This window comes from Mollisia scopiformis (assembly GCF_001500285.1).
Source record: "Mollisia scopiformis unplaced genomic scaffold LY89scaffold_29, whole genome shotgun sequence".
Taxonomy (NCBI): Eukaryota; Fungi; Ascomycota; class Leotiomycetes; order Helotiales; family Mollisiaceae; genus Mollisia; species Mollisia scopiformis.
This window is the reverse complement of record NW_017263609.1, coordinates 370,940-393,950: the sequence shown is the minus strand read 5'-3', so window position 1 is coordinate 393,950 and position 23,011 is coordinate 370,940. Positions and strand designations below refer to the sequence as shown.

General features: G+C 47.5%; 8 protein-coding genes across 8 annotated transcripts; 4 read left to right on the top strand and 4 right to left on the bottom strand.

Moving 5' to 3' along the window:
• Positions 1 to 37: 37 nt before the first annotated feature.
• On the bottom strand, positions 38 to 1,730 carry LY89DRAFT_690381 (uncharacterized protein). The gene is made up of 6 exons (XM_018216086.1): positions 1,392 to 1,730; positions 1,197 to 1,337; positions 857 to 1,144; positions 691 to 800; positions 556 to 638; positions 38 to 502 (listed from the first exon to the last, which is right to left on the bottom strand). Exons 1-6 carry the CDS (start codon positions 1,560 to 1,562, stop codon positions 117 to 119), a joined length of 1,179 nt encoding a protein of 392 aa, XP_018063690.1. The 5' UTR covers positions 1,563 to 1,730; the 3' UTR covers positions 38 to 116.
• Positions 1,731 to 2,073: 343 nt separating this feature from the next.
• LY89DRAFT_788223 (cytochrome P450 alkane hydroxylase-like protein) lies at positions 2,074 to 4,092 on the top strand. The gene is made up of 2 exons (XM_018223145.1): positions 2,074 to 3,415; positions 3,473 to 4,092. The coding sequence occupies exons 1-2, from the start codon at positions 2,311 to 2,313 to the stop codon at positions 3,895 to 3,897; spliced, it is 1,530 nt and encodes a 509-aa protein (XP_018063689.1). The 5' UTR covers positions 2,074 to 2,310; the 3' UTR covers positions 3,898 to 4,092.
• A 1,358-nt stretch (positions 4,093 to 5,450) lies between these two features.
• Positions 5,451 to 6,483, bottom strand: LY89DRAFT_657668 (Isy1-like splicing factor). Its single transcript, XM_018212438.1, has 3 exons — positions 6,416 to 6,483; positions 5,990 to 6,363; positions 5,451 to 5,938 (listed from the first exon to the last, which is right to left on the bottom strand). The coding sequence occupies exons 1-3, from the start codon at positions 6,416 to 6,418 to the stop codon at positions 5,578 to 5,580; spliced, it is 738 nt and encodes a 245-aa protein (XP_018063688.1). The 5' UTR covers positions 6,419 to 6,483; the 3' UTR covers positions 5,451 to 5,577.
• A 2,352-nt stretch (positions 6,484 to 8,835) lies between these two features.
• On the top strand, positions 8,836 to 10,245 carry LY89DRAFT_598409 (uncharacterized protein; the record flags this gene model as incomplete). Its single annotated transcript, XM_018210040.1, has 2 exons — positions 8,836 to 9,081; positions 9,253 to 10,245. The coding sequence occupies 2 exons, from the start codon at positions 8,836 to 8,838 to the stop codon at positions 10,243 to 10,245; spliced, it is 1,239 nt and encodes a 412-aa protein (XP_018063687.1).
• Positions 10,246 to 10,861: 616 nt separating this feature from the next.
• LY89DRAFT_598040 (tannase and feruloyl esterase) lies at positions 10,862 to 12,606 on the bottom strand (the record flags this gene model as incomplete). Its single annotated transcript, XM_018210012.1, has 3 exons — positions 10,862 to 11,470; positions 11,522 to 12,068; positions 12,116 to 12,606. The coding sequence occupies 3 exons, from the start codon at positions 12,604 to 12,606 to the stop codon at positions 10,862 to 10,864; spliced, it is 1,647 nt and encodes a 548-aa protein (XP_018063686.1).
• A 1,560-nt stretch (positions 12,607 to 14,166) lies between these two features.
• Positions 14,167 to 15,637, bottom strand: LY89DRAFT_788219 (uncharacterized protein; the record flags this gene model as incomplete). The annotated part of the gene is made up of 3 exons (XM_018223144.1): positions 14,167 to 15,368; positions 15,427 to 15,480; positions 15,538 to 15,637. The coding sequence occupies 3 exons, from the start codon at positions 15,635 to 15,637 to the stop codon at positions 14,167 to 14,169; spliced, it is 1,356 nt and encodes a 451-aa protein (XP_018063685.1).
• Positions 15,638 to 16,888: 1,251 nt separating this feature from the next.
• On the top strand, positions 16,889 to 17,800 carry LY89DRAFT_598477 (Metallo-dependent phosphatase; the record flags this gene model as incomplete). Its single annotated transcript, XM_018210044.1, has 1 exon — positions 16,889 to 17,800. The coding sequence occupies one exon, from the start codon at positions 16,889 to 16,891 to the stop codon at positions 17,798 to 17,800; it is 912 nt and encodes a 303-aa protein (XP_018063684.1).
• Positions 17,801 to 19,869: 2,069 nt separating this feature from the next.
• On the top strand, positions 19,870 to 22,260 carry LY89DRAFT_657656 (uncharacterized protein; the record flags this gene model as incomplete). The annotated part of the gene is made up of 5 exons (XM_018212437.1): positions 19,870 to 20,290; positions 20,342 to 20,504; positions 20,558 to 21,116; positions 21,165 to 21,687; positions 21,739 to 22,260. 5 exons carry the CDS (start codon positions 19,870 to 19,872, stop codon positions 22,251 to 22,253), a joined length of 2,181 nt encoding a protein of 726 aa, XP_018063683.1. The 3' UTR covers positions 22,254 to 22,260.
• Positions 22,261 to 23,011: the final 751 nt, after the last annotated feature.

Here is a 23,011-nt window from a genome sequence, read left to right as displayed (position 1 = left end):
TCCTTCATAAGTACATATGGTGAGTCAAATAATGAATTCTAGAGCAAATTGGTATTTATGATGTTCAGGTAGCCTATATACGATGCCTTCAAGACGCCCAACTCCGCAGCTGATTTTCACTTCGTAGTATCCTCTACACTCACATCTCTCTGCACCGTGATCGAATTCTGCTGATGCTCTGTCTCTAGGCCTTTGACGTAGACAATATGACTCTCTGTCTCCGAAACATCGCCTCTGAAAGGGGTGACGCTCAATCTACCCTCTTCAGCCTTATGGAACGGGTTCTGCAGACCACCAGACGATTCCGAGGTCTGGGAGCTCTTGGAGCTCTTGGGTGCGTTGCTGCTGTTTGAGGAGTGGAAGGAGACTCTGCTGCGGACGCTGTTGAGGACGCTTTGGATGCCGTCGGCGGTGAATAGGGGCTTGAGGGAGGGGAGATTGCAGGCGATGAGAGCGAGACCTGCTTCGATCATTCCCCAGTAGTAGATTGTTGCGATGGTTTCTACGGATGAGTTAGAGGGTGGTTGAAAGGAGTCGGAATAGAATTTTGCTCACCATCTTCATCCCAGACAGCACTGTAATTGGAGTTGACCACCTCGAGAACAATAACGAGGCGGAAAACGGAGGCAATGACAGCCCTGAATATTATTAGTAGAGGTCTATGAACGCGTGGCACGCAAGAGAACATACATGAAAGCCATTAGGAGGACCCCAGTGATGGCAAGCTTGCGAGTCCATGGCATATGAAGCCTCCAAATGGTAGGCAAAGGCATGACCAACAGGATAATGTTGAGGATGAACTGTAGACTTCGTTAGCACAAGATTTCTCACAACCAATTCTAAGAACAAGACTTACCTCAGAAGTGAACATAGCTTCATCGTACGTGAGACCCTTGGCGCAATAGGTAGCCAAGTCCAAACGAGAACCCCAGAAAGCGCTGATGTGTTTTCCACAGCCAAAAATGAACATAAACTCAAAGCAGACTGTCCAAGCCATGACGACGGCAATCATAGTCCAAGTGAGGACATAGAATAGGTAGAAGAGACGCTTCTCTACAGCAAAGATCTTCTTGTAGAAGAAAATGATGCTGAGCTTGATGAACCCATAAGCAGGAATCATCAACAGATTCAAAGCGAATTGAATCTATTGTCAAATAATCAGTGATTGTACATACAACGAGTAGTTGATTGCATACCTGATTAGCAGTCACAATCTCAGGGTTCGTCTCGGTCAGGTACTCTTCCTCCGTCGTTCCTGTTGGAGGTGGAGTTGGGTAGCCGAAACCATGGTCGTGAACACCGGCGATTAAGCAGGCTCCCATTCCAATAACAAAGAACTATATCAACAACATCAGCGGCAAGATTTGTATAAATTGACGCAATGAACCTACCAAAGGTGGAATAACAAGCCAGTCATCAACACCTATGGCCGTTTTTCTCGAGCTGCGCACATAGAAACGCAATACCACCGCAATGATACTCAAAACCGGTAAGACGACCCCAGCCGCGATAATAGCACTCGGCGACGCATAAGGAACGAAGATGATGGAGTCGGCATACATTTTGTTTGGCGAGGAGGAAAAACTCAGAGGTATCGAAGCGAGAAACACAAGATAAGAAGACGACGTTGATTTCCAGAACAACAAAAGAAGCTTCTGCTGATACTCATAACATGACCTACGATCCGAGAAAATGGGATTCCATTTTCTCTGGCGGATATTATTATTGTGCTTCGGAAGGATCAACGTCCCCCTCCTCTCCTCGGAGAGCACTAACGCCGCTGACTTACCTACTCGTTAGCACAGTTTCCGTGCCGCATGCGGGCTTCTGGGGGCTCCGCTCGACTGCCGCTCACCTGCAGCCACAGCCTGACATGCATAAGCAACGCTCGCAACGATAAGCTTCGAGCGAGGAAAGCGACCCTGAAGCCTGACTGACCCCGCTTCGGTGAGTTGGTGGATCAGCGTTCTAAACATGGTTTCTGGGCTGGTTTAACCGCGCCCCTAAATGTAACCATACCATGATATTCCCGCGTATTTCCTCCATTGGTGCTTGGTGCAAGCGCTTTCGAAACCAGCCTGAGAATACGGTAATTAATAATTAGTTATCTTAGCATCATGCGAATTTCAGGCACAGGCGTTGTTAGGCATCCACTACCGGCATACTATCTCGAAGGGTCCTCGATTTCTTCTTGGACTTCTGACATTGGCTGGGAACTTTTTTTGTGTCGTGATCCTTCGTTCTTACTGAAAGGCACAATCAAGCCACCAGATTTCGCGACTACACAGATTCATTCTCCAGCCACGCATCATGTTTGAGGCTCTACTTTCGTGGTCTGGCTTGGCCTCAACATTCGCACTCGTCCCGTTGTTTTATGTTGCGTCATGGGGGGTGAAAGAGCTCCGGTATCGAGTCGCAGCTGGCAAAGCTGGCTGCGCAACGCCAGCGAAGTACTGGCATAAAGATCCGTTTCTGGGACTTGATCTATTCATCAAGAGAATCACGGATATGCAAGCTGGCGACTCTCTTGCTACCGACAGGATTCTCTTAGATACCTATGGCAAGACAGTCCTCACGAACAACTGGGGAGTCAAGCAATATGTCACGATGGATTCTGCCAACATGCAAACCATCCTCGCCACACAAGTCGACAAATTTGGGAACGCTCCGCTAAATCATAAAATGTGTGAAGCGTTCTTAGGTGACGGTATCATCACGATGGACGGACATGCTTGGAAGAGATCTCGCCAGCTGCTCAACCCCGTATTCACCAGGGCACAGGTCTCCGAATTATCCAGCTTTGAAGTCCACGTTGGCAAGATGATGAGCAAAATTCCTCGAGACGGGTCTATGGTCGACATGCAGCCACTATGCAAAATGTTATTCCTCGACAGCTCCACCGAATTTATATTCGGCAAGTCTGCAAATACGCTCTCGTCTGAAGCAGACAACTCCGTGGCTCGACGTCTCTCGACGCTTTTTGACGAATCTCTGCAAACCATGTTCAAGCGGTTTATGCTTGGCCGCTTCAGATTTCTTCTCGGAGAGAAACAGTGGCTGCAGACTTGCGCGGAAGTCCATAGCATCATTGATGGTTTCATCGACGAGGAGGTCCAAGCTCAGAAGTCTGCAAAGAGTACATCGACCGACTCGGATATTCCGTACAACTACGTCCTTTTGAAAGAGTTGGTCAAAGAGACCGATGATAAGAGATTCATCAGGAATGAGCTGATGAACGTATATTTCCCTGCCCGTGACACGGCTGGGATCTTGACGAGCAATATCATCTTCATGCTTGCGCGCCATCCCGATGTCTGGAACAAGCTCCGAGAAGAAGTTCTCAGTATCGGGGACCAGAAACTTACATTTGAGCTTCTGAAGTCACTGAAATATGTCCACGCTGTAATCAGCGAAAGTAAGTCTTTCCCAACGCCGAAAACTCTGCAAGTTCATCACTAACTTTCCACCCCAGCCCTCCGCCTCCAATCCCCCATCGGCGGGAGCTGGAAGACCTGCCTCTCGCCCTGCATCCTCCCCCACGGCGGCGGCGCCTCAGGCCAAGACCCTATCCTGCTCGAACCCGGCGACGAAGTTCGCATGTCCTTCACGCCCATGCACACGGACCCGGAGATCTGGGGCAACGACTCGGAGGAATTCCACCCGGAGCGATTTCTGGGCATGAAGCAGAGCTGGAACTTCATCCCGTTTATGGGCGGGCGGCGGATCTGCCCGGCGCAGCAGAATGTGCTGACGGATGTGTGTTATGTGTTGGTGCGGCTGGCGAGGGAGTTTAAGGCCGTGGAGAGGAGGGACGAGACGCTGGCGTATGTGGATGCGATTGTGTTTACGAGGGAGAGTAAGAATGGGGCAAAGGTTGCTTTTGTGCCTGCCAAGTAGAGGGTGGGGTTGTAGAAGAGGATCAGGATGAATAAAGACCTGGCGTCGAAGAGTTGTGGTTGAGGTGGAGGGGCTCACGTGGATAGTCATGATATCATTCTTGGTGTTTGAAATCGAATGTGCCACTCCCGTGATGAGGGAATGAAATATATAACAGCTATAGATTCGAATATTGGAAATATATGATTCAAGAACGAGAGAGCTGTCAAGCACTCTTCAAGAACTTGACCACGTGACCTTGTTTTGGAGCGGCGGCGAACAATCCGTCCCAATGGCAGGATATGGCTGAGTATTATTATTCTACAACTTACTTGATACAAGTTTTAAAAGGATAAATCCAATCTGCCGGAATATTTAGTTTCGTTTGCTGTCATCTTGGTTAGGCTTGCTCCGTAGATAGGGGAAAGAACTAATAAGCGAGCAATCTACTTCTTGAGTCAGTATTAGCGACTCTCTTATTCTCTAGCTGGAAGAAACCAATTCTCTTCGATCATTGTTCTGTCTCGGAGTCTCAAAGCAGCTGGCATGGTGAGCGTTGCTACACAGACCTCGCTTCTTTCTCTACACCTTCTAACTGCAGTCCGTGTGGAGCAAGAACCGCATTGGAAATTTCGATGTCGACTACACACAAAACTGCTGCGAAGCCGACAGTCGACTGTCCAAATGCCAAAGGTCCTCGGTCGAACGCTCGCTGTCATGCTTCACTTGGAGCCAAGCTCTTATGTTGCTGTCAAACGCTCTTCGCGCTAAGCACTCTCGCAAAGACTCTAGGAACAGGAACCACTTTTCAATAGTCCCTTACATCAATCGCGACATCGAATTAATTGTGGAGGAGATCCTCCGTCAACTGGCCCGGAAACAACAACCATTCGACATTTGCATCCGCGAACCATTTCGCACTTTCTAGAAGAAAATTCCTAGTGTTAGATTGAGCCTCAAGTCTCAAAGGTCGATGCACCTGCGCCAGGAAATTCGTCAACGTCTCCCAACGGATTGGTCGCTGCAGAAAAGTCTCAATTGGCAAGGCCATATGCCCTTCAGAGCTTCCATTGTGATTGGAAATGGGCACTTGACAGATGAGGAAGCAGAAGCGCTCGTTGATTTTCTGGAAGTCGACTGCAAAGATGGGATACAGAAAATGAGAGCCGATGGCTTCATCCTAGGCAAGCTCTGTGATTATAAAACAACCCCGGCCTCGAAACCTCTTTCACGGTGGAAACACTTTCCTTTCCCAAGGCAAGATGGAGTCGAATAGAAAGCAGATATTCGCCAAGGGACCGGTGCAAGAAGGAAGGGAAGGAGAACCTAGGAAGAGGCACAATTTTCTGTCACAGCAGGCAACCCCCTTTCATCCTCATCCAACATCATCTTTATTGCCTAGAGCCAATATCGATATCATCAGCGGACAGCATTCTTAGGATTTTAGTATGCAATACTCACCACTCGAGAGAGATGGCTGCTCTGGATCTGAGCTAAGCATAAAGTACGAACCTTGGCTCAACGACTATAAATAAATGACAACTTCTAGGTTGTTTTTGAGTGTTTGTCGGGCAAGATGGACTGTGAGACGGACTCGATCAAGTGGGGAGGAAAACTTATTGGTAACTCATGTGCGCGTGGAGTCTTTAAGACGAGAGTATTGAGGCAGATAGTTATTCGTATTGAGAGTTGTATGAACAATCAACCCAGCTTATCAAGCAACCTTCCTCGTCTCCTCTCAACGAGTTCCTCTTGTACCTCCTCACTTGTGGGCAATCTCCATTCTTCTCCGTCACCCGAATCGCCAGGTAATGGTTCCCATCCCTTTGGCGCCTTTCCATCCTTACTTGCGAGCAAATTGTCAAACGCTTCTTTCTCCTTCTGCATTTCGTATGCCAACAATGTGCCGTCTTCTTCGTCCAGATTGTATCCATAGTACGAAGCATCGACTTGTTTGCGTAGGTCTGCTCTCGAATCTAGGGGTTTGTCCTCTCGTGGTTTTTGTGTAGCTGCCTCGAACATCTCTTTGACACCTGGCAGTTCTCTCGCTCGCCCAAAGTACCTAGATATCCGTTAAGTTTTGCTCAAACCACCGCAATCTAGAAGCACTTACCTATAACCCTTCCCACTCCCCGGAATCTCTCGACCTTCCTCATCATACACCTTCCCACCACCCCGCATATAATTCGGACCACCTAGATTCCTAATTTGAATCTCCCACATGTGTTTCTCCCTCATCAACTTGTTGATCTCATCGTTCAGATCCCTGATCATGAAATCACTTAAGCTAGGATCTTGAATCTTGGACACCTTTCTCGAGATCTCCTTCAGGACCTGGCCTCGCCATTTTTCGCATGCTGGAATCGCATTGACTTCGGTGATCATCTTCGGGCGGCGGGTACGGCCTGCATCGATTATGCCTAGGTCTGCTGCTTGAGCTTCGCGGAAGCGGAAGAGCATGGACTGGGCTTTTTCTGAATTGCGCGCCTGGTAGAGAGGGTCAGTTTAATGGCTAGTAGATGGCACAATTAGGGCTTACCATCTTTGCAACTGTATCTTTAGAGACTCTGGAGAAGGGTGAGACTCAAAAAGTCAGGTCGTTGACGGCTAAATGTTGTTGATCCAAAAACCATTAAGAAGTTGAAGCCTTGCAGATACTAACTAGCGGCCGCTAGCGTATGTAGTCGCGTTTACCTCAACCTCGTCGCGTTTCCCTTCTTTCACCTCCAACAAACACAACCATAACCTACAGTGAAGAAAACCCTTCATCGAGCTTTCACGAGTCAACAACTGTGCTTGCACAGAGTGTTGACCATGTGTGCGATTGAACAGAGATCTGAGTAGGATTCCTTCTATACTTCTTCATGCTCGTGGTTTCGTGCTGGTGAGGTCGGGTCGAGTCGAGCCGCCACAATGACGATAATCAGCTCAACTCGAGGTTTCGGCTGGCATTGCGAATCCTGTAGCTTGCGGAGGCAGTCTCTAATGGGGGTTGGGGATCAGAGTCGTGAGCGGTGGGGGAGGTAATGGCTGGCACAACGACATCGGTGACGGATGGGAATATAGTTTTCAATCGGAGCAGCGTGGTATGTCCCTTCCCTCTTCTTTGCTCTACGGTCTTGCTAATGGAATAATAGATCCTCAGCTCCAGTCTCAGCCAGTACAGAAATCCTTGCAGAAGATGTTGTGGAGGATGCCGTGCCCGGTGATGATAACAAGTCCAAATAAGCCAAATTTGCAGGCCAACCTACTCTGAGTCAATACCTTGGTAACGACGAGGAGGCAAGTGTTCGCTATGAGAACTTAAGAGAGCTAATCTGAGGGCACATCATACCTTTCATTTCGTCCAGCACGTTTCCATTCTGTCTTTGATACCTGTAGCTTGCTTGTGCAACTTTAGTTGGTGCAACTGAAGTCGAATACAGACATAGAATTGTGCAATGTACCTACAAGTAGTAGCCTGTTCTACATATTTGTTCGCTGTGATAGATGCTGCCTCCATGCTGAATCGTAATCTAGAGTTTGTTCATTACTTCAAAGCATCACGCGTTTAGATTCTACTTGAATCGAGCAAGTCCCGTCAAAGAATCATTGATTATCTAGTGACCTAGGTCAAGGGAGTGCTTCTCGACCAGTAGAGTTGGTCCACTATCTAATACATGATCGTAGGCTCTTTGCTGGTTCAAGATTGCCCAGACATACATCAGGAACAGGAAAGAAGAGATCTTCCTTCTATCATTCCTTTTGAAGCGTGTCTATTGGTACAGAGCTGATTGACAATCCTCCTACCATCATCGACAGATTGGAGAACAAACATTCAGTAAAAGCGAATGTAGTTTCACTACCTACAGTAGAACTTGCCCGGCAGACAACAGACATCCTTGAAAATTCGCAGTAACAATACAATATTCATTACGGCTCCAAGACACATATTAAGCCTTTTCCAAGCCACAGTCTTGATAGTGAACAGGGACAATACCTGCTGAAGCATTAAGCCTTTTGGAACATTGTCAACGTCATCCTTTACCTTACTTCATTGTCTCTCGATTTACCACGAACTCAGCCTCGCGAAGGACAATATCAGATTGGTCTAGGACAGAGCCAAATTTGGAAGTCATGAGTGGACGCTTAAAGTCTGTTAATCTACCGCGACCTAGGTACGCGTCATTGTCTCTCGGTTCACCACAAACTCAGCCTTGCGAAGGGGAGATCAGATCGGTCTAGGACAAATCCGGATCTGGAAGTCACGAAAGGACGATAGACATTCGAAAATGACGCTAGTCGTTCGAAACTCTACCGATACCGCTAAATCCGGAAGGAGCAGACAAGGCTCGAACCCCGCCTTGTCTATATAGCGCGGACTTTTTCCTTCAACGTCAACAACCAACTTTCCACAATCAACAATACAACTCCACAACTCCGCGCAGCTTGCAGATCGCTTTGATACCTCAAACATTGTAAGTTATTCAATCCTGTTCAACTATACCGTCACTCCCCGTTTCAGCCGTTGTTTATTCCCCCAAGACTTTGCGCCTCGATTTCACCCTTTCACAATTATACCATCACACTCCGTTTCAGCCGTTGTTGATTCCCCCAAGACTCTGCGCCTTGATTTCACCCTTTCACAAGTATACCATCACTGCCCGTTTCAGCCGGTGTTTATTTCCCCAAGACTTTGCGCCTCGAGATCACCCTGCCACACTTCCACTTCTGTACCATTCACAGTCATCAACACCTTCTCCCGATCTTACATCGATCTATTGCTAATCATGTTACGGGTCATTTAAAGGCTGCTATCCACTGTGATCACTCTACACAATGGATTCACCAGTTTTCGGACGCCCATTCACCTCCTCCTCTCGCAACTCCACCTCGGGCCAAGACTATAATGAGTCAGGCTCCCTCGCACCTCCGGTCATTGCACCATACACCGCTCCGGCCAAGCACAGTGCCTTTCCTATGTTCCATGATGGGGACGTATTGATTGTCTCTCCAACCGGCAAGCAATGGAAGCTTCATAGCTTGATCCTTGCTCAATCTTCTCCCATCCTCAACAAGATTCTCGCTGCAGCCGAACCTGCCCACTTGACCAAGAAGGATCGTGATGCCGGAAAGACCGTCTTCTTCAAGCTTGAGATGGTTGATGACTCCAAGTACAGAAGTGTTGATCCCGAGGGCTTGAGATATAAGGCATTCAAATCTGTGGTACGTTCGACCTTCATTGAAAGTATTATCTGCGCTATGTATATTCCCAATATCTGTCTGCGATTCACTTGTCTTCTGATTGTACTGCGACTTCACCATGACCAACTTACGCAAATGTGCGCGGGTGTCTGCGGCAACGTTTCTTCGAGCCACAGCTAATAATAATTATAGGGTGTCAATTCTCGTGCTCTCACCATGCCCCCCAACATCAACGGTCTCGGTGAAAAGGCTACCTACAACGAAATATATGACAACTTCTTCCGTTGTATGTACAACCTATCGCCAGAATTCCGACAGGATGATGATCCCATTGCTCGTGACTACATCATCGACTGCACTGCTCTTCTTCAGGCTGCCGATTTCCTCGATGCTATCCCTGTCATCCGAGTCGTCGTCGAGGCCCACCTTCTCCGTCTCAATCAAATCCTCTGGCACCATATCTCTGAGAAGGCTGAGAATTGGATTCACATTGCTGCCAAGCTACACTCGCCCCTCATGTTCCGTGAGTGCATGATCCACCTTGTTGGCAAGTATCATCTCGAGAATGGTATCAACCAAGATATGCTGCGTCACTCTCAACATGGTGAACTTGGCGCGAAGATTTGGCAGCTCATCGAATTCAAGGCCAAGGAGTTGAAGGACAAGAAGCTCAAGACTGAGCGCCATCTGATGGAGTTCTTTCCCGCGCGTCTGGCTCACAAGGACGATGCCACAAGTGTCCCGGGTCGAGCCATCTACGCCAACGACATCTACTTCTGGCAAGCCTTAGCTCTCTGCCGTCAATACTTCGCCTCCGCATTCATGAACGGCTGCAATTATCGCGGTGCCGATGGCGGACTGGCATTCTACCGCACTGTTGCCGAGGGTGCCTACCTTCGTGTCGATACCCTTGATCGCTTCCATGCCACCTTTGAGATGAGCTCTAAGGGCAAAGTCTGCTTGAATGGCTCTATCGACCTCATTAAGAACGATTTCAAGCCCGTCGTCAAGGATCTGTTGATTGACCGATCTCAAGCCACACGTGGTCCGGACACCCCACCATTCGCTCATTTCACCTGCACCGAGATCCTCGACGAAGAATTTCCTTGGTATGAGCCTCCTGCTCCTACTGCAGAGTACAAGGACGATGATTTGGACATGATGGGAGATGACGGCGACGCCTAAATTGGTCTCATTGAGCTCTGTGGATATTCGTCTTTCCTTTAGCTGCTAAGGGTTTTCGACGGGCGAGATACAGAGTAAAATGGCCTAGATTTTCCTGATTTTCTTCTTTGTTACGTAGTTGACTGATTCCTACTGACGGAAGACATTGCGTTGATTTTGCGGAGGAAGTGGGACTACCAAAGTGCGAGCAGCTTTTCTTCAGATAGAGTAATACACGTTGATCTTGCAATCAAATCCTTGCGGCCGAGACATGTGATGCTTTTTTTAATACTCTAGCCTTTGTCTATGCGATGAAGACACTTCTTGTGAGAGATATTTCACAAGGTCATGTTGTACTCTTTTTCTCAGTCATTATCCGGACTTGGCAAGGGCATTCAGCTACGAGATGAGATGCCACCACTGCAGTCTTCACGGCCATGGGGTACTGTGGTTACATCTAATCTATTAAAGTGATACAGTCTATCGAAATGAAAGTCGAGTGCGCCATAAAGTACCACCACCAGTGCTCCAATCCTTCTCTTCTGAGACAGCCAAATGCTCGACAAGGTGTCACTGACTTCAGCCACGTACCACCATCATCTCAAATACATACTCATCAGCTTGCTCCATCACAACCTCACGGCACCACACTCCCAACCACAGTTCCCTGTCCCGGCATCCTACATTCCCAGCTATCGGCATCATTCCCGTCCAATCCATTTCCCAAATATGTATTCCGGTACGGATACCTACAATGTCTCCTCGTCCTCTCGATTCCTTGATTCGGATCATCATTCACAAACTTCGTCCCCGTAATAGTCTCAGGTGGCACCCCCTCCTCAACCCAATCCACCAACGCCTTCAACACACTATTCTTCCTGTCATAAATAGGCTCTCCTTCCGTCTCCTGTCCAATCATCCAAGCTCCCGCTCCGCCCCTACAGTGCCACACTCCGCTGATGCGGAAGAAGCGGATGAAGGAATCCATGGAGGAGGATGTGAGGTTCATGCCGCGCGATAGTTTGTTGTACCAGCGCTCTGATTCGAAGGAGGTTATTTCTTGGTCTGCTTGGCCGTGCCAGAGGATCATTTTGCCGTTGTGAGGAGAGGAGACGAATGGTGAGAGGGTGTCGGGTGAGGAGGAAATGTTGAAGGGGTCGAGTGAGGCTGCTTTAGCCATGGAGGATACGCCAAATTCGGATGTTGTGTAGTTGGGGTCTGCGTAGACTACGTATCTGAACCAATCCTGAATATAGTGTCAATAGCTTAGGTAGCCAGTGGGGTTGGAAGGACGTACGAATGCATAATCGTAGGGAACTCCGGTGTATAGTTTGCTTACTGCCATTTCTTCGCTGCCTGGTTGCATGGCGGGGAAGACAAGTTTGCCATCGTAGCCGTAGAGGGGACTGAAGACGTTGCGGACGATCTCAACTTGTGCGCTTGTCAAGCAGGATTCAATCTTGCCGCCTTCGCAGATCAGGGCTTCGGGTCTGAAGTTGCAGAGTGTCGGATCTTCAATAATGCCATCTGCAACACCGTCCATAAGGTCGCATTGATTAAGGATCTCGGTATGGATGAGTCCTGTCCATGTTCCTGCGTCTATGAAGTCTGGTGAACTTTTGTCTCCAGTTTTTCCATAGAATGAGAGGACCCAGGATTGCATGTTGTTGTAGTTTTCTGCTGGAGCACCGACAATGATTCCATCGTAATCTTCCGGCCACATTTCTGCTGCTTTGATGCCTTGACGACCAGCTCCTGAACAGCCACTGAAGTAGGACTTGTTAATCGTATTTGAGTAGAACTCTGGTACGAGCCTTTTCCCAGCTTGTGTGGTTGTATGTAGTCTGCAAAAGTAAGCATCGATTTTCCAGGTATAGACGAAAGAGCATACGCGCGCCACGAGAAGTCCTCTAAGACTTCAGAATGGTTGTAAAATACTTCTGCCCGGTTGCCCTCGTGTCCATTATTAGATGCCACGGTTGCAAAACTGTGCCCGACGCCGAAATCGAGATCGATGTATCGGATGCAACCTCCCATGCCAGATGTGCCGACTGTGAATAGTCTATCATTGTAAGCATCTGGAAACCAAGCTTCGAAGACTATGAAAGAGCTCGGGGATGTGGTGATATTCATCGCGATTCGGCACATGTTGACGGAGACTGTTTGCGATGCCTCGGTCAGGCAATCTGGTTCATGGTGGGCTTCTGTGATGACGGTTCCAGCAGGTACATATTCTTGTACCCGTATGCTTGCATTTGAGATGAAGTTGAGAGGCTGAAAGGATAAGCATCTGCTCTGGAAGTCTGTCGTTGAGTTCTCGAGAGTGGTAGCTGTGAAGGCATATGCCAAGATGAGTTCTTTGATCGACGGGAGAAACTGCATGCGGCACATCGCAGCCTGGTAGGCAATGATGAGCTGCGTACGAGCTCCATGGTAAGTAGATTGGGCAAAGGTCAGAATATACATGATGATGAAATTGTTGACAATATATCTTCAGTAGCTGTTCCCAGGATCGATCACCTACGAGATGAATGAAGATGGAGTCCTCATAAAAGAGTCTCCGGAGAGAACCTGGCCTCGGCACACTGGTGTATACAGTGTTGTGCCTCATCAAGGCGTGCTGAGAAATAAATTCGTACGAGTATCAAATGAAATTGATTTGCGAGACTAGGGAACACAACGAGATCTTGGGAAATAGCGTGAATACCCAGAGACGAACTGAAAGCTCCCTTGTGATACACTTATATCTCCAAATCGACGAACAGCAAAGTTCTGATAAGATTGCGTTTGGTTTCAGCAAAATAAAACTTGATTTCAGGGGGTGGTGGACATGCTAATGTGTCTGAAGGCAGCGTCTACTCCCCCGAGATTTCGTTCGACTGCGCAGGTACCCGTCCTGACTCTTTCTCGAGTTTGGGACCTAGGATTTTTAGTAGGCGTTGCACTATATTTCACGGTGCAACCGACGGGACGGATCGCGGCAGTTCGAGGAAAGGTGCTCCTCCAGATTCCCAACAACACCAGGTGAGCTCCAATGGTAATGAGGTCTTGCAAAAGTTTGAAGTTATTCTCGGTGGATTTGACGCTTGCTAAATATGAAATAAGGGTGCCCCTAAAAGGTATGTCTTCGTTTGCTGAGGGATGAAATATCGAGAAGAAGAGAAGCTGGGAATGGGAAGGTGCATTGAAGCTTAGTCATCGCCCACCAGAAACTAAATCCGAGAGACCAACGTACATTCTCCCATTCTGAACTCCCTGCTTTTGTCATTCAATTTGTTCGGACATCTCTATTTGAGATATCTTTGCTCTCCACAGTTAAGCTGGTCAGACGAAATCCATTTTAGCCAAGAATGACCACTAAAACGAAGCCTCCTAACTTTCAACCAAAAGGTTCCCATGCATATCAAGTCGAGGTATTCGACCAAATTCAAGATTGTCTTTCTAGCAGTCAGGAATCAACATTGATATCTTGTGAAGATGTCAGCTCATGTGAGAGTGGGCCGCGTTTTTTGCGACGTGCAATGAAATGCTCAAAATGGTCTTGAAGTGTTGCAAAAGTGTTTCTCCGATGCAGTGCTACCAACACTCTCTTCTTCGCTATAGGTTCTAGATACTAAATACGGAACCTGTACCACGTTGCGGCTGCAAAGATGATGTAAGACTTCGTTGCATGCTGTTGTGTTACCTGGGTGTATTGTTTCCACTTTTCTTCACATTTTCTGATTTGAATGTGGAATGCCGACCTAGGACTTTGAAAAGGGAAGCATGTGGGGTATCTTTAGTGATAGTGGGATGCGGCTTCTTGCTTCCACTTGGATCATTCGAACACTCGTGCGAAAATAAAACTTCCAATCACACTAGATCATAGAAATGCGAGATCAAATTTGAAATTGATGATTGGCTTATCAAAATTCGATATAGTCTTACAAATTCTCTAAAGCTTCAAAAGCTTCCAGTCCTTTTCTTCCTCTCAACTGCCCGCTTCACTGGCAAGCTCGCTTTCATCACATTTAATTCCATCTTCAACTCCTTCAAGACTTCGATCCTCGTCTCCAGATCCTGTTCGATATCACCCACATTCTCTACCTTACCACTCAACCAACTCTCCACTCTTTCTCTTTCCTCACTAGGCATCAAGCCCAATTTATCGCCTTCAGCTCGAATAGCGAGTATCTTTTTCAATGTCTTTCTGGCAGACTTGAGCTGTGGTAACAGGTTGAAGATGGTGAGCTCGAGGTTTGGTTGATTGAAATCTTTCATGATTTCTTCGAAAGCTAGGATCTCGATGGCGGGCGCACCAGTGACCCGTTCAAAGTAGCGACTTCTCTGATCACTAGGCATCTGACCGCCCAGCTTGAGATACCGGAGGAACACGATATAGCCACCAATTGTTTCAACTTTCTCTTTGGTAGTATGGACGAGCTCCAGGAGCTCCGAAGCGTCTTTGAAAAGCGAATTGAGAAGCCCTCGGAATTGAGATGTAGTTTTGAGTTGGTAGGATAAGTCTTTCGACCACGGTTTTGGCAGGAGACTTCTGGTTGAAATCGTTCGTGATATTGAGATGGAGGTGTCGTCTGCGTCGCGGCGATATTTGATTTCTCGCTTGAAGTCCTGAAGGCTGCTGTCGAGTTCCGTCAAGCTTCGAACGCGCGAGTGTAGAAACGTGGACTTGAAGTCACTAACGGACATCAATGTGTCTTGTAGCATTGCAACACTTGGTGGTAGAGTGCTGATCTGTCGCGTCTCGGCCGCGATCCACTCCGAAGCAGATTTGGTTTCCGAGTAAGCTGTTTCCAGCTCTGTGGTCTCGACGAGAGGGGATGATAACTCCAAGGAGACATTGGCTAGTTTGTTGAATGTGACGATGTTGAGAATAGCAGTATCACGGGCAAGGCCAGAGCGACAACAGCTGTAGATGGCGACGTCCGAGATGAATCGCGAGTAAGGCAATGTCGTAACAAATTGGTTGTTGTTGTTTCGCCATGGGTCGCAGAATGGGATAACCCTATCTCGGAAGAAATATATGGTGGGTCCAGCAAAGAAGGAAACTACGCCAAGTACGACCCATTTGTGTCTCCATAGAAACTTTATGAGAGTACGTACGGCAGCAAAAAGTTGGGAGAATCCATGCCATAATTGCGGAACTGCAGGATAGGAGTCAGATCATCGATCGACTCTTAGGCCACTGCAGAAAAGACTTACCAATGTTGGCTGTAAGTTTAGTTGTGGTCGAAAAAATAATACCCAAAATTGTAGCTGTTCAAGAAAATGAGATTAGCTGTGTAAAACAATCCATGAAAGTGCAAGACTTACTGTCGTCTGCACATTTTTGGTAAAGCCATGTAGCGAAAGCACCCATCGAGAGAAAAGCTATCAGCGAAGCTAGCACTGTTCCCCAGAGCTTGAACGACATCTCAGCCGACCACTCCGTCGGCCAATCAATTGGATAAAAATCCATGACAAGTTTTCTGATCAATACCAACGTGATTGACAGAGAAAGAGAGTATAGGAAAACAGCCTCTCATTCAATTAACTTCCAACTTTTTGTGGAACGTCCCAGACTTTTTATCTTTCCACGATAGAGCAAGCATAGACTTGCAAAGGCATCAAGTACGACTGTTTTCATGACTGCAATGCAGGCGCATGCAGTATCAGAACTATGGCCTTAACCGCTCTCAGTGCATAGACGAGGTATGCTGAAAACGGAAAAGGGGTAGCGAGAATCTTTTTTGGAATGCTCGACGCCAAACATTTAATGCTCTTGATGCATTGAGAAATTGCAGGGAACGTGATAATATCGCAAGAGCCATTTATTTATTCATTGTGTGAACTTTGACTACAAATATTCTCTCTTCAATTTGGCCTTCAATTGGTCTTTCACAGATACATAGGTCACCAAGCAAGCAGCAAGCAGGAAATCATCTTGGATGTGTGGGATTTGCAGATACCTCAACATTGAAGGATTGGACGCATTTTGTAAATGCATTGTACTGCAATACTTGGGCTAATTGAGAGTTATATCGTCAGAAGGAATCGGTATCGCACAAAGCAAAGATGCGCTTGCATCTTTTCTCTTGAGTTTGCGCATTCCAGGGTGAGACAAACTCAGCGCCATTCCTGAACCGGGAAGGGGCTGAATTTAAGAGCATCACAGAAGCAAACAACGAGATTTAGCAGCACGACAAGTTGCGCTTACCTTTCCAAATTTGCGATTTGAACTTGATGATTCAAAGAAATCGAGGAGTTCGGGGGAGAAATGGACCCAGAGAAAATTAGAGTCTGCATGCCAAGCCACTTGCGTCATAGCGCAGGCCTAATATTGACGGCGAGGTTGAAGACCGTAACGGCGGGATATCTTCGAAAACGAGACGAGTTTATGGCAGGCCTCGAAGGAAAGACCTGCATATCTGGATTCTCGAATTTTCATCTGTAGGGTCGGAGCATAACGCTCGTACCAACCTGACGGCGTTGCGCGTTGCGGGAGTTGGAAGTTCTTGCAAAATCTGCAAACGATCGAATGCCGACACTCCCTCAATACCAGAAGGCGCGGGCGGGGGACACAGCGAAGATACGGTCGAGGTGGAGACTCTTCGCATGCCTAGCAATATTTTTGGCCCTCTCATGGGCAGGATTCTTTCTTCTGGAACCAAGTTCGGGGGCCAAGATGGCAGAGGGGCGAACTGAAGGTCAAGATGAATTTGGATCGAATGCTCGACCTGCCTTCTCTGATATGATCCAGTTGATGGATCTGCCAGCCAATCTGCTCCCAGAGACCGGCAAACATCGACATTCGGGCAGGCTGATAGTTGTGGGCGATGTGCATGGGATGAAGGACGACTTGATTCATCTGTTAGACAAAGTTGATTTCAACAAGAAGCACGACCACTTGATTCTAGCCGGAGATATGATATCAAAAGGTCCAGATTCTCCAGGAGTTGTAGACTTGGCGATGAGACTCGGTGCGACTGGAGTGCGGGGAAACCACGAAGATAGAATACTTCTTGCACACAAGGATATGGTGGCGCAGCATATTTCAATGGACAGCCCGGATCCGAACGAGGAGACAGACAAGAAACAAGATGCCCTTGAGGAAGAGAGTTTCAGTCATGGAGACTATAAAGATAGAGCACTTGTGAGAGCTCTGGGAGAGAAGAGGATAAAATGGCTGAAGGATTGCCCGGTGATTCTGAGGGTTGGGGAGCTTGGTTCCATGGGCCAGGTCATCGTCGTACATGCTGGTTTAGCACCGGGTGTAGAGTTGGAGAAGCAAGATCCGGTCATGGTGATGAATATGAGGACGATATCCGATGAAGGAGTGCCAAGCGATGAGCGAGATGGGACTGGTTGGATGAAAGTCTGGAACAAATACCAGAAAGGTCTCCCGAAACACGAGCATACGACTGTTATTTACGGACATGATTCGAAGCGAGGACTTCAGATTGGAAAATATAGTATGGGGATTGATACTGGATGCTTGAAGGGAGGCCAATTGACTGCTGTGGTCATCGAGGGTGGTCATAGCGACCACAAGCACAAGATTGTTCATGTCAACTGCAAAGACGGCCGTAATAGATGAGAGAGCTCGACAAAACAACAGGAGGCGCACTTTGATGACTATACTACACACAGGGTTGCATATCGGCTGGCGTTTGAATTGGCATTATTTTGGATACTCGGTCAGCACTCTTCAGCATCGACCTCAGGCACATAGATACCCCTCTTCGACCTCTGGTTGCTCATATTTGTGATCGCTGTTGCAAATTTTTACCCTGTTGAAACTTGTCCGGTTCCTACTCGACGGGATCATTAGACTTTCGACTGTGTCATAATGAAACGGCTTAGTACGGCAGGAGGGCAGGTCCACGACGAGCGATTTGTCCCAGCGATTTGTCCCAGCGAGCTGGCACGCGGAGCCGCTCGTCGGAGCTTCGCCCAATCCCAACATTGCAATCATATCGACTTCCGCCACATGAAACTATATTTAGATCATCATAAATTGAGTTGTGATTCGCTGAAGCTTCTTTTAGACTGGAAATTTTCCGGATTCTACCTAGAGATCATCGATGCAGCAGGCTGTCGAGCTGATATTCGAAACCCCAAACTTCAGCATTCTGCTCAAATTTCTAGCTTGGACACTCTAAATGAACACGAGAACATGACGTCGCCCAAGAACGAAATGTCCACCTTGATGTGTGCCTCTGAAGTCTGATTCTGGCGCTTTGAACACTGAGTGTTGCTAAATTCCACATCCGAACTCTAGCAGCGGACCGGTTCACGTCAATCTTGACACTAACAGTATAGCGGCTCCCGGAATGCCAAAACCGGCTGAGCGAACGTACTAAAGGTGGATGGGGGAATATTGATTCCCTGGAAAGTTATGGCTCATCCCGCGTTTACTAACTGAATCAGTGGAATATCTGCGAGATTATTATTTTTTTCCTAGTCACATGAATTCCTCGAGGATACACCACCATACTACATCTTTCTCACGGGGATTACCATTTCAGTTCATTCTTCATTTCCAGAAGCCTAGTGAGAAGTTGTGCGTACTTTTGCCGATGTTTTGTTCCCTCCGAGATTCAGCCATGTTTGACAGGTTCGCCACTAGTAGACCTTGAAAACGCGATGCAGCCGTCGATATCTGACTATTTCATGCTTATGACTTGGTTAGCTTTAGATCGAGTTCGATCCAGTCATTGTCATAAGCTTAGCGTGAATTGCGACGTTGGGTTCGCCACCGAGCATGATTTTCATAGATGTTTGATGTTAAAGATCTCGCGGAATAGTCTTCTGCCAAAGACTGGAGATTCTTTGACCTCCTAACAACCTATAATCTCCTTCATTTGGCTTTTGGAAGCAATACAGTTGTCACAAGACTGAAAACACTTTGTGGTAAGGGAAGCTGTGGTTCTTAATCTTGGAACACAGCGAGATCGGAAAGTTCCTTGCTTGCGCCTGCTCTGACTTTAGTACAGGCGTGCCTACAAACCTTTCGCGGATTGGGATTAGTTCCTTGGCATGACAGAATTGGCTTTGCGGAGAACATGCCCAGTATTTCATTGGACATTTGGTTTACGTCAACTTAGTGGCTGCTGACCATACTAAAACCCTTTCCGCAAAATACTGCGATCCTACTTCAGCCGCAGCATTTTCCAACCACCAGTTCTACTCAGAAAGGCAACAGGAAACAGGGTTGCAGCCGTGATCTCAGACGCAGACTAGAGGAAATAGAGCTCTGGGGAATATTCTGATCTTCGCGATGCGCTTCGAATGGAAGTTGGACCTTGCATTAGCATGCGTCTGGCAAACCTAAATCCTCCGTCTAAGCCTTAGATCGACAAAGAGTAACGTAAAGATGTTGATCTGTTATGTGAGGCTCCCGAAGCTATGCACAATATATAGCAGAGCTCCACGACAAGACGGTATTTTCTTCGGTCGAGGTCCTTCTTCCTAAGGTCAAAATGCGATTTCAATCACTTCCTCTCGCCGCTCTGATAGGCGCTGCTACTGCAGCTGTCTCTGTCTCAAACAACACCACCAATGGCACCACGGCCATCGAACCTTGTGGAATGATATCCACTCTGGTCCAAGAGTTTTATAGCAACGACAGTAGTATGTCCGCCAGCAGATGTTTTTCATCCACTTATGGTTATTGACATCGCGACAGATGCTGATTCCAACTTTTATTTCCCCCCTTCGCTTGCAAATGACTGTCTTTTATCCTCGGGTATCAACGTCGATCTGGCTGTCGATTTTATTGTCGAATATAAGAAGTATATCTTGTTTTTAACGACGCTGGCATATCTGAAGGATCCTCCTTCGGACTACGCTTACCCCTCGACTGATATCCTTGGCGAACTTGACAGTTTGGCAAGCAAGATTGCTGCAGGTCGCATCAAGAGTCAATATCTTGTTGACCAGGCTCTCAACCAAATTGTTGCGTCAGCGCACGAAGGTCATTTATACGCCTCTTTCTGTTCATTGCAAGCTATTTCGTACCTCAGACCCTTCCAGCTGGTGTCGGTGTCTCAGGATGGCATCCAACTTCCTGAGCTATATGTTCTTAGTAAGTCAAAAAAGAATGTTAACGAATCATGGTTTCTGATTCCTTCGATAGGTGACTTTTTCAGCTCAAATACCACGGCAATCAGTAGTGTCGTAGCAATAAATGGTCAGAACGCGACAGAAGTCGTCGAGGAAGAGGCTCTGTTTCAAGCAATGGACCCTGACGCGGCCTATAATTTCATGATGGCGAGTGTGGGTCGTGTTCCCAATGCTGGGTAAGCTAAGATTTGATGTCTTGAGAGCGATCAGAAGGCTAATTTGAACCCAGCAACGACATTGGCGGTTTCCAAGGCATACAATATAACTTCTATCCTGACGACTATACCAATGTCACTTTCAGCAATGGTACTATGGTTCCATTCGAGAACATCGCAAGCATTGCACCTGGAAATTGGAACACCGAGATTTCGGACGGAGATCAATTTACAGCCGCTTTCTGTGTCATTCCTGCCCTGCCTCCTTCCACCACCACAACTCCGTCATCCAATGCAACGGCTACGTCAAGCGCTTCGTCTTCAGCAACAGCTACAGCAACTCCGACTACGTTCCCAGACTTATTCCCCTACACCCCAGTCGTTCGTGATCCCAACAATCAAGTTGCTGGCTACTTCATGAATGGAAGCGACTATGCCGATACCGCCGTTCTTTGGATCGCGACTTTTGAACAACAGAGTGCAGAGTACGCAGATCCTGACACAATTGCGACCTCATTCCAGAACACGACTCGCGATTTCTTCGCAGCCCTCAGAGCTTCTCCTAATCGAACCAAATTGATTATTGATCTTAGTGGGAATCCCGGAGGCAATACACTTCTTCCCGATGATACTGTAAGGCTGGAAGGTCGTATGCTTGGTATTAGTTGCTAAAATTAATAGTTCCGACGCCTCTTCCCTTCCATCGAGCCTTACGGTGTGTCACGTTTTCGCGTTCCTGTCGCTGGTGATATCTGGGGTCAGACGCTTGAAGCTCTTCCAGAAGATATTGTCAACATCACTCCTGAGGAAGTCGCAGACGGAAACTATACTGAGGCACAAGTGGTTTACTTCACCTCCAGCTGGAACTACAGGCAAGCTCTGACGACAGACTTGAACAACTTCACTGGCTGGAGCGGTGCTTCAGGTCTTTTCCCACCCAACGTCGAGAAAGGAGACAACTTCACAGCTAATCATCGCTTGCCGCTTAACGAGACTTTGTACGATTTTGCTATCGACATGATCAACGTCTATGGCTACCCTGGCCAATACTCTCAAGAGTTTCCTCAACCATTCCCTGCCGAGAACATTGTCATTCTGACTGATGGCTATTGCGCATCTGCCTGTTCAATTTTCACGGAATTCATGACCCGCCAAGCAGGTGTCAAGACTATTGCAGTTGGTGGCCGCCCTCAGAACGCACCAAGTAAGTTTTTTTGATCTCTACTCAGTCTCGCCTATACTGACTCAAAGACAGTGCAAGCTATTGGCGGTACCAAAGGCGCCCTCGCTCAACCTTTCGCTTCAATTCAACAGATGTCCCAAGCCTTTTGGAACGCATCAGATTATATTCCTACTGACCTTCTCGAGACTGCCAACGAGACTTTCCCTGGTCTCAACCCACTCCCACTGGGAGCCAATGACGCCACTGCCCTCAAGGGTTACAGCATCAACGCTGCGGACAACATCCCTGTTGGGGATGACCTTCAGATCCCACTGCAGTTTGTGTTTGAGCCTGCAAATTGCAGAATATTCTACACTCCAGAGACGGTTCTGAGCGAGAGCGCTTTGTGGGAGATGGCGGCCGATATTGCCTGGAAGGGCGGCAAGTGTGCTTGGGGTGGAATGAATACAGATGTTAGTAATAACGGTACCGGTGTGGGCAATTCCACGAGCCCTGGCGAGGTTTCGAACGGTGCTGGGGCGAAGTCGGTGATGGGATCTGCTGCTGTCGTTGGCTTGGCTGGTGCTGTGGCAATGATGCTGCTGTAATGTTACGTTATCAGACAAGAGTTGAGATGTATTATACTGTATTCATGGATACCAAGAACGATGAAAGAATAATGTAGTACTCCTTTAGATGCCTTCTTGATTTCGGGTAACGGGCATTAAGTGTTTGCTTTGAGCGTAGACTCGCACAAGCGCGAGGAAGGTCAATAGCGAGTGTCATACAATGTGTTGTTTTCTTTCTTGGTGTCACTTGTCGCTCATTCAAGGAAGGTCTTAGTGTTTATGTACCTACCTAGAAAAGAGCTGAGTACAGTGCCCGCCACATTCTGCAACTGCACACTCAGCGCAATTCGCGCATTTTGCGCATTTACTCCATATACATAAACAATTTCTTCTAGCAATGTACTAGCACTGTATAAAACAACCAAAGAATATTGCAGTGCCTAGTCACGGACCATGATAAGTACGATTTCAAATAGTGCTATTCCAATACTCCTCTGCATGCCCGTCCTCCTAACCTATTGACGACGAAATGTGATGAGTGTGGAGCCCCAGTGGAAACATCTGCAAATAGCTGACTTTTTGTGCATTGGTACTTACTCAATCGTTCAGGGGTAAATTCCAAAGGTCTCGATCTTTATGATGCCCAGAAATTGATCCTAACTCATTTTCATAGTGGCCACGTGACCATGTACAACTTGACCCCTTCCTTCCTCTTTCCTTTTGTGCTGGGACAACTTGTCCTGTCCTTCCCTCGAGAGTCCGCTTCACTCTATAGTCGACATCCGCCGCAATGAAGT

What these genes read in the sequence shown, in the direction of transcription:
- LY89DRAFT_788223 (XM_018223145.1), top strand. Translation starts at nt 2,311, where the DNA reads ATGTTTGAGGCTCTACTTTCGTGGTCTGGCTTGGCCTCAACATTCGCA. An exon ending in CCACGCTGTAATCAGCGAAA is followed by an intron (nt 3,416 to 3,472) that starts GTAAGTCTTTCC and finishes TTTCCACCCCAG; the next exon opens with CCCTCCGCCTCCAATCCCCC.
- LY89DRAFT_657668 (XM_018212438.1), bottom strand. An exon ending in GGGAGTGGGAAGGGTTATAG is followed by an intron (nt 5,939 to 5,989) that starts GTAAGTGCTTCT and finishes ACGGATATCTAG; the next exon opens with GTACTTTGGGCGAGCGAGAG.
- LY89DRAFT_690381 (XM_018216086.1), bottom strand. Translation starts at nt 1,562, where the DNA reads ATGTATGCCGACTCCATCATCTTCGTTCCTTATGCGTCGCCGAGTGCT. An exon ending in AAGCTATGTTCACTTCTGAG is followed by an intron (nt 801 to 856) that starts GTAAGTCTTGTT and finishes CGAAGTCTACAG; the next exon opens with TTCATCCTCAACATTATCCT. An exon ending in GTCCTCCTAATGGCTTTCAT is followed by an intron (nt 639 to 690) that starts GTATGTTCTCTT and finishes AATAATATTCAG; the next exon opens with GGCTGTCATTGCCTCCGTTT.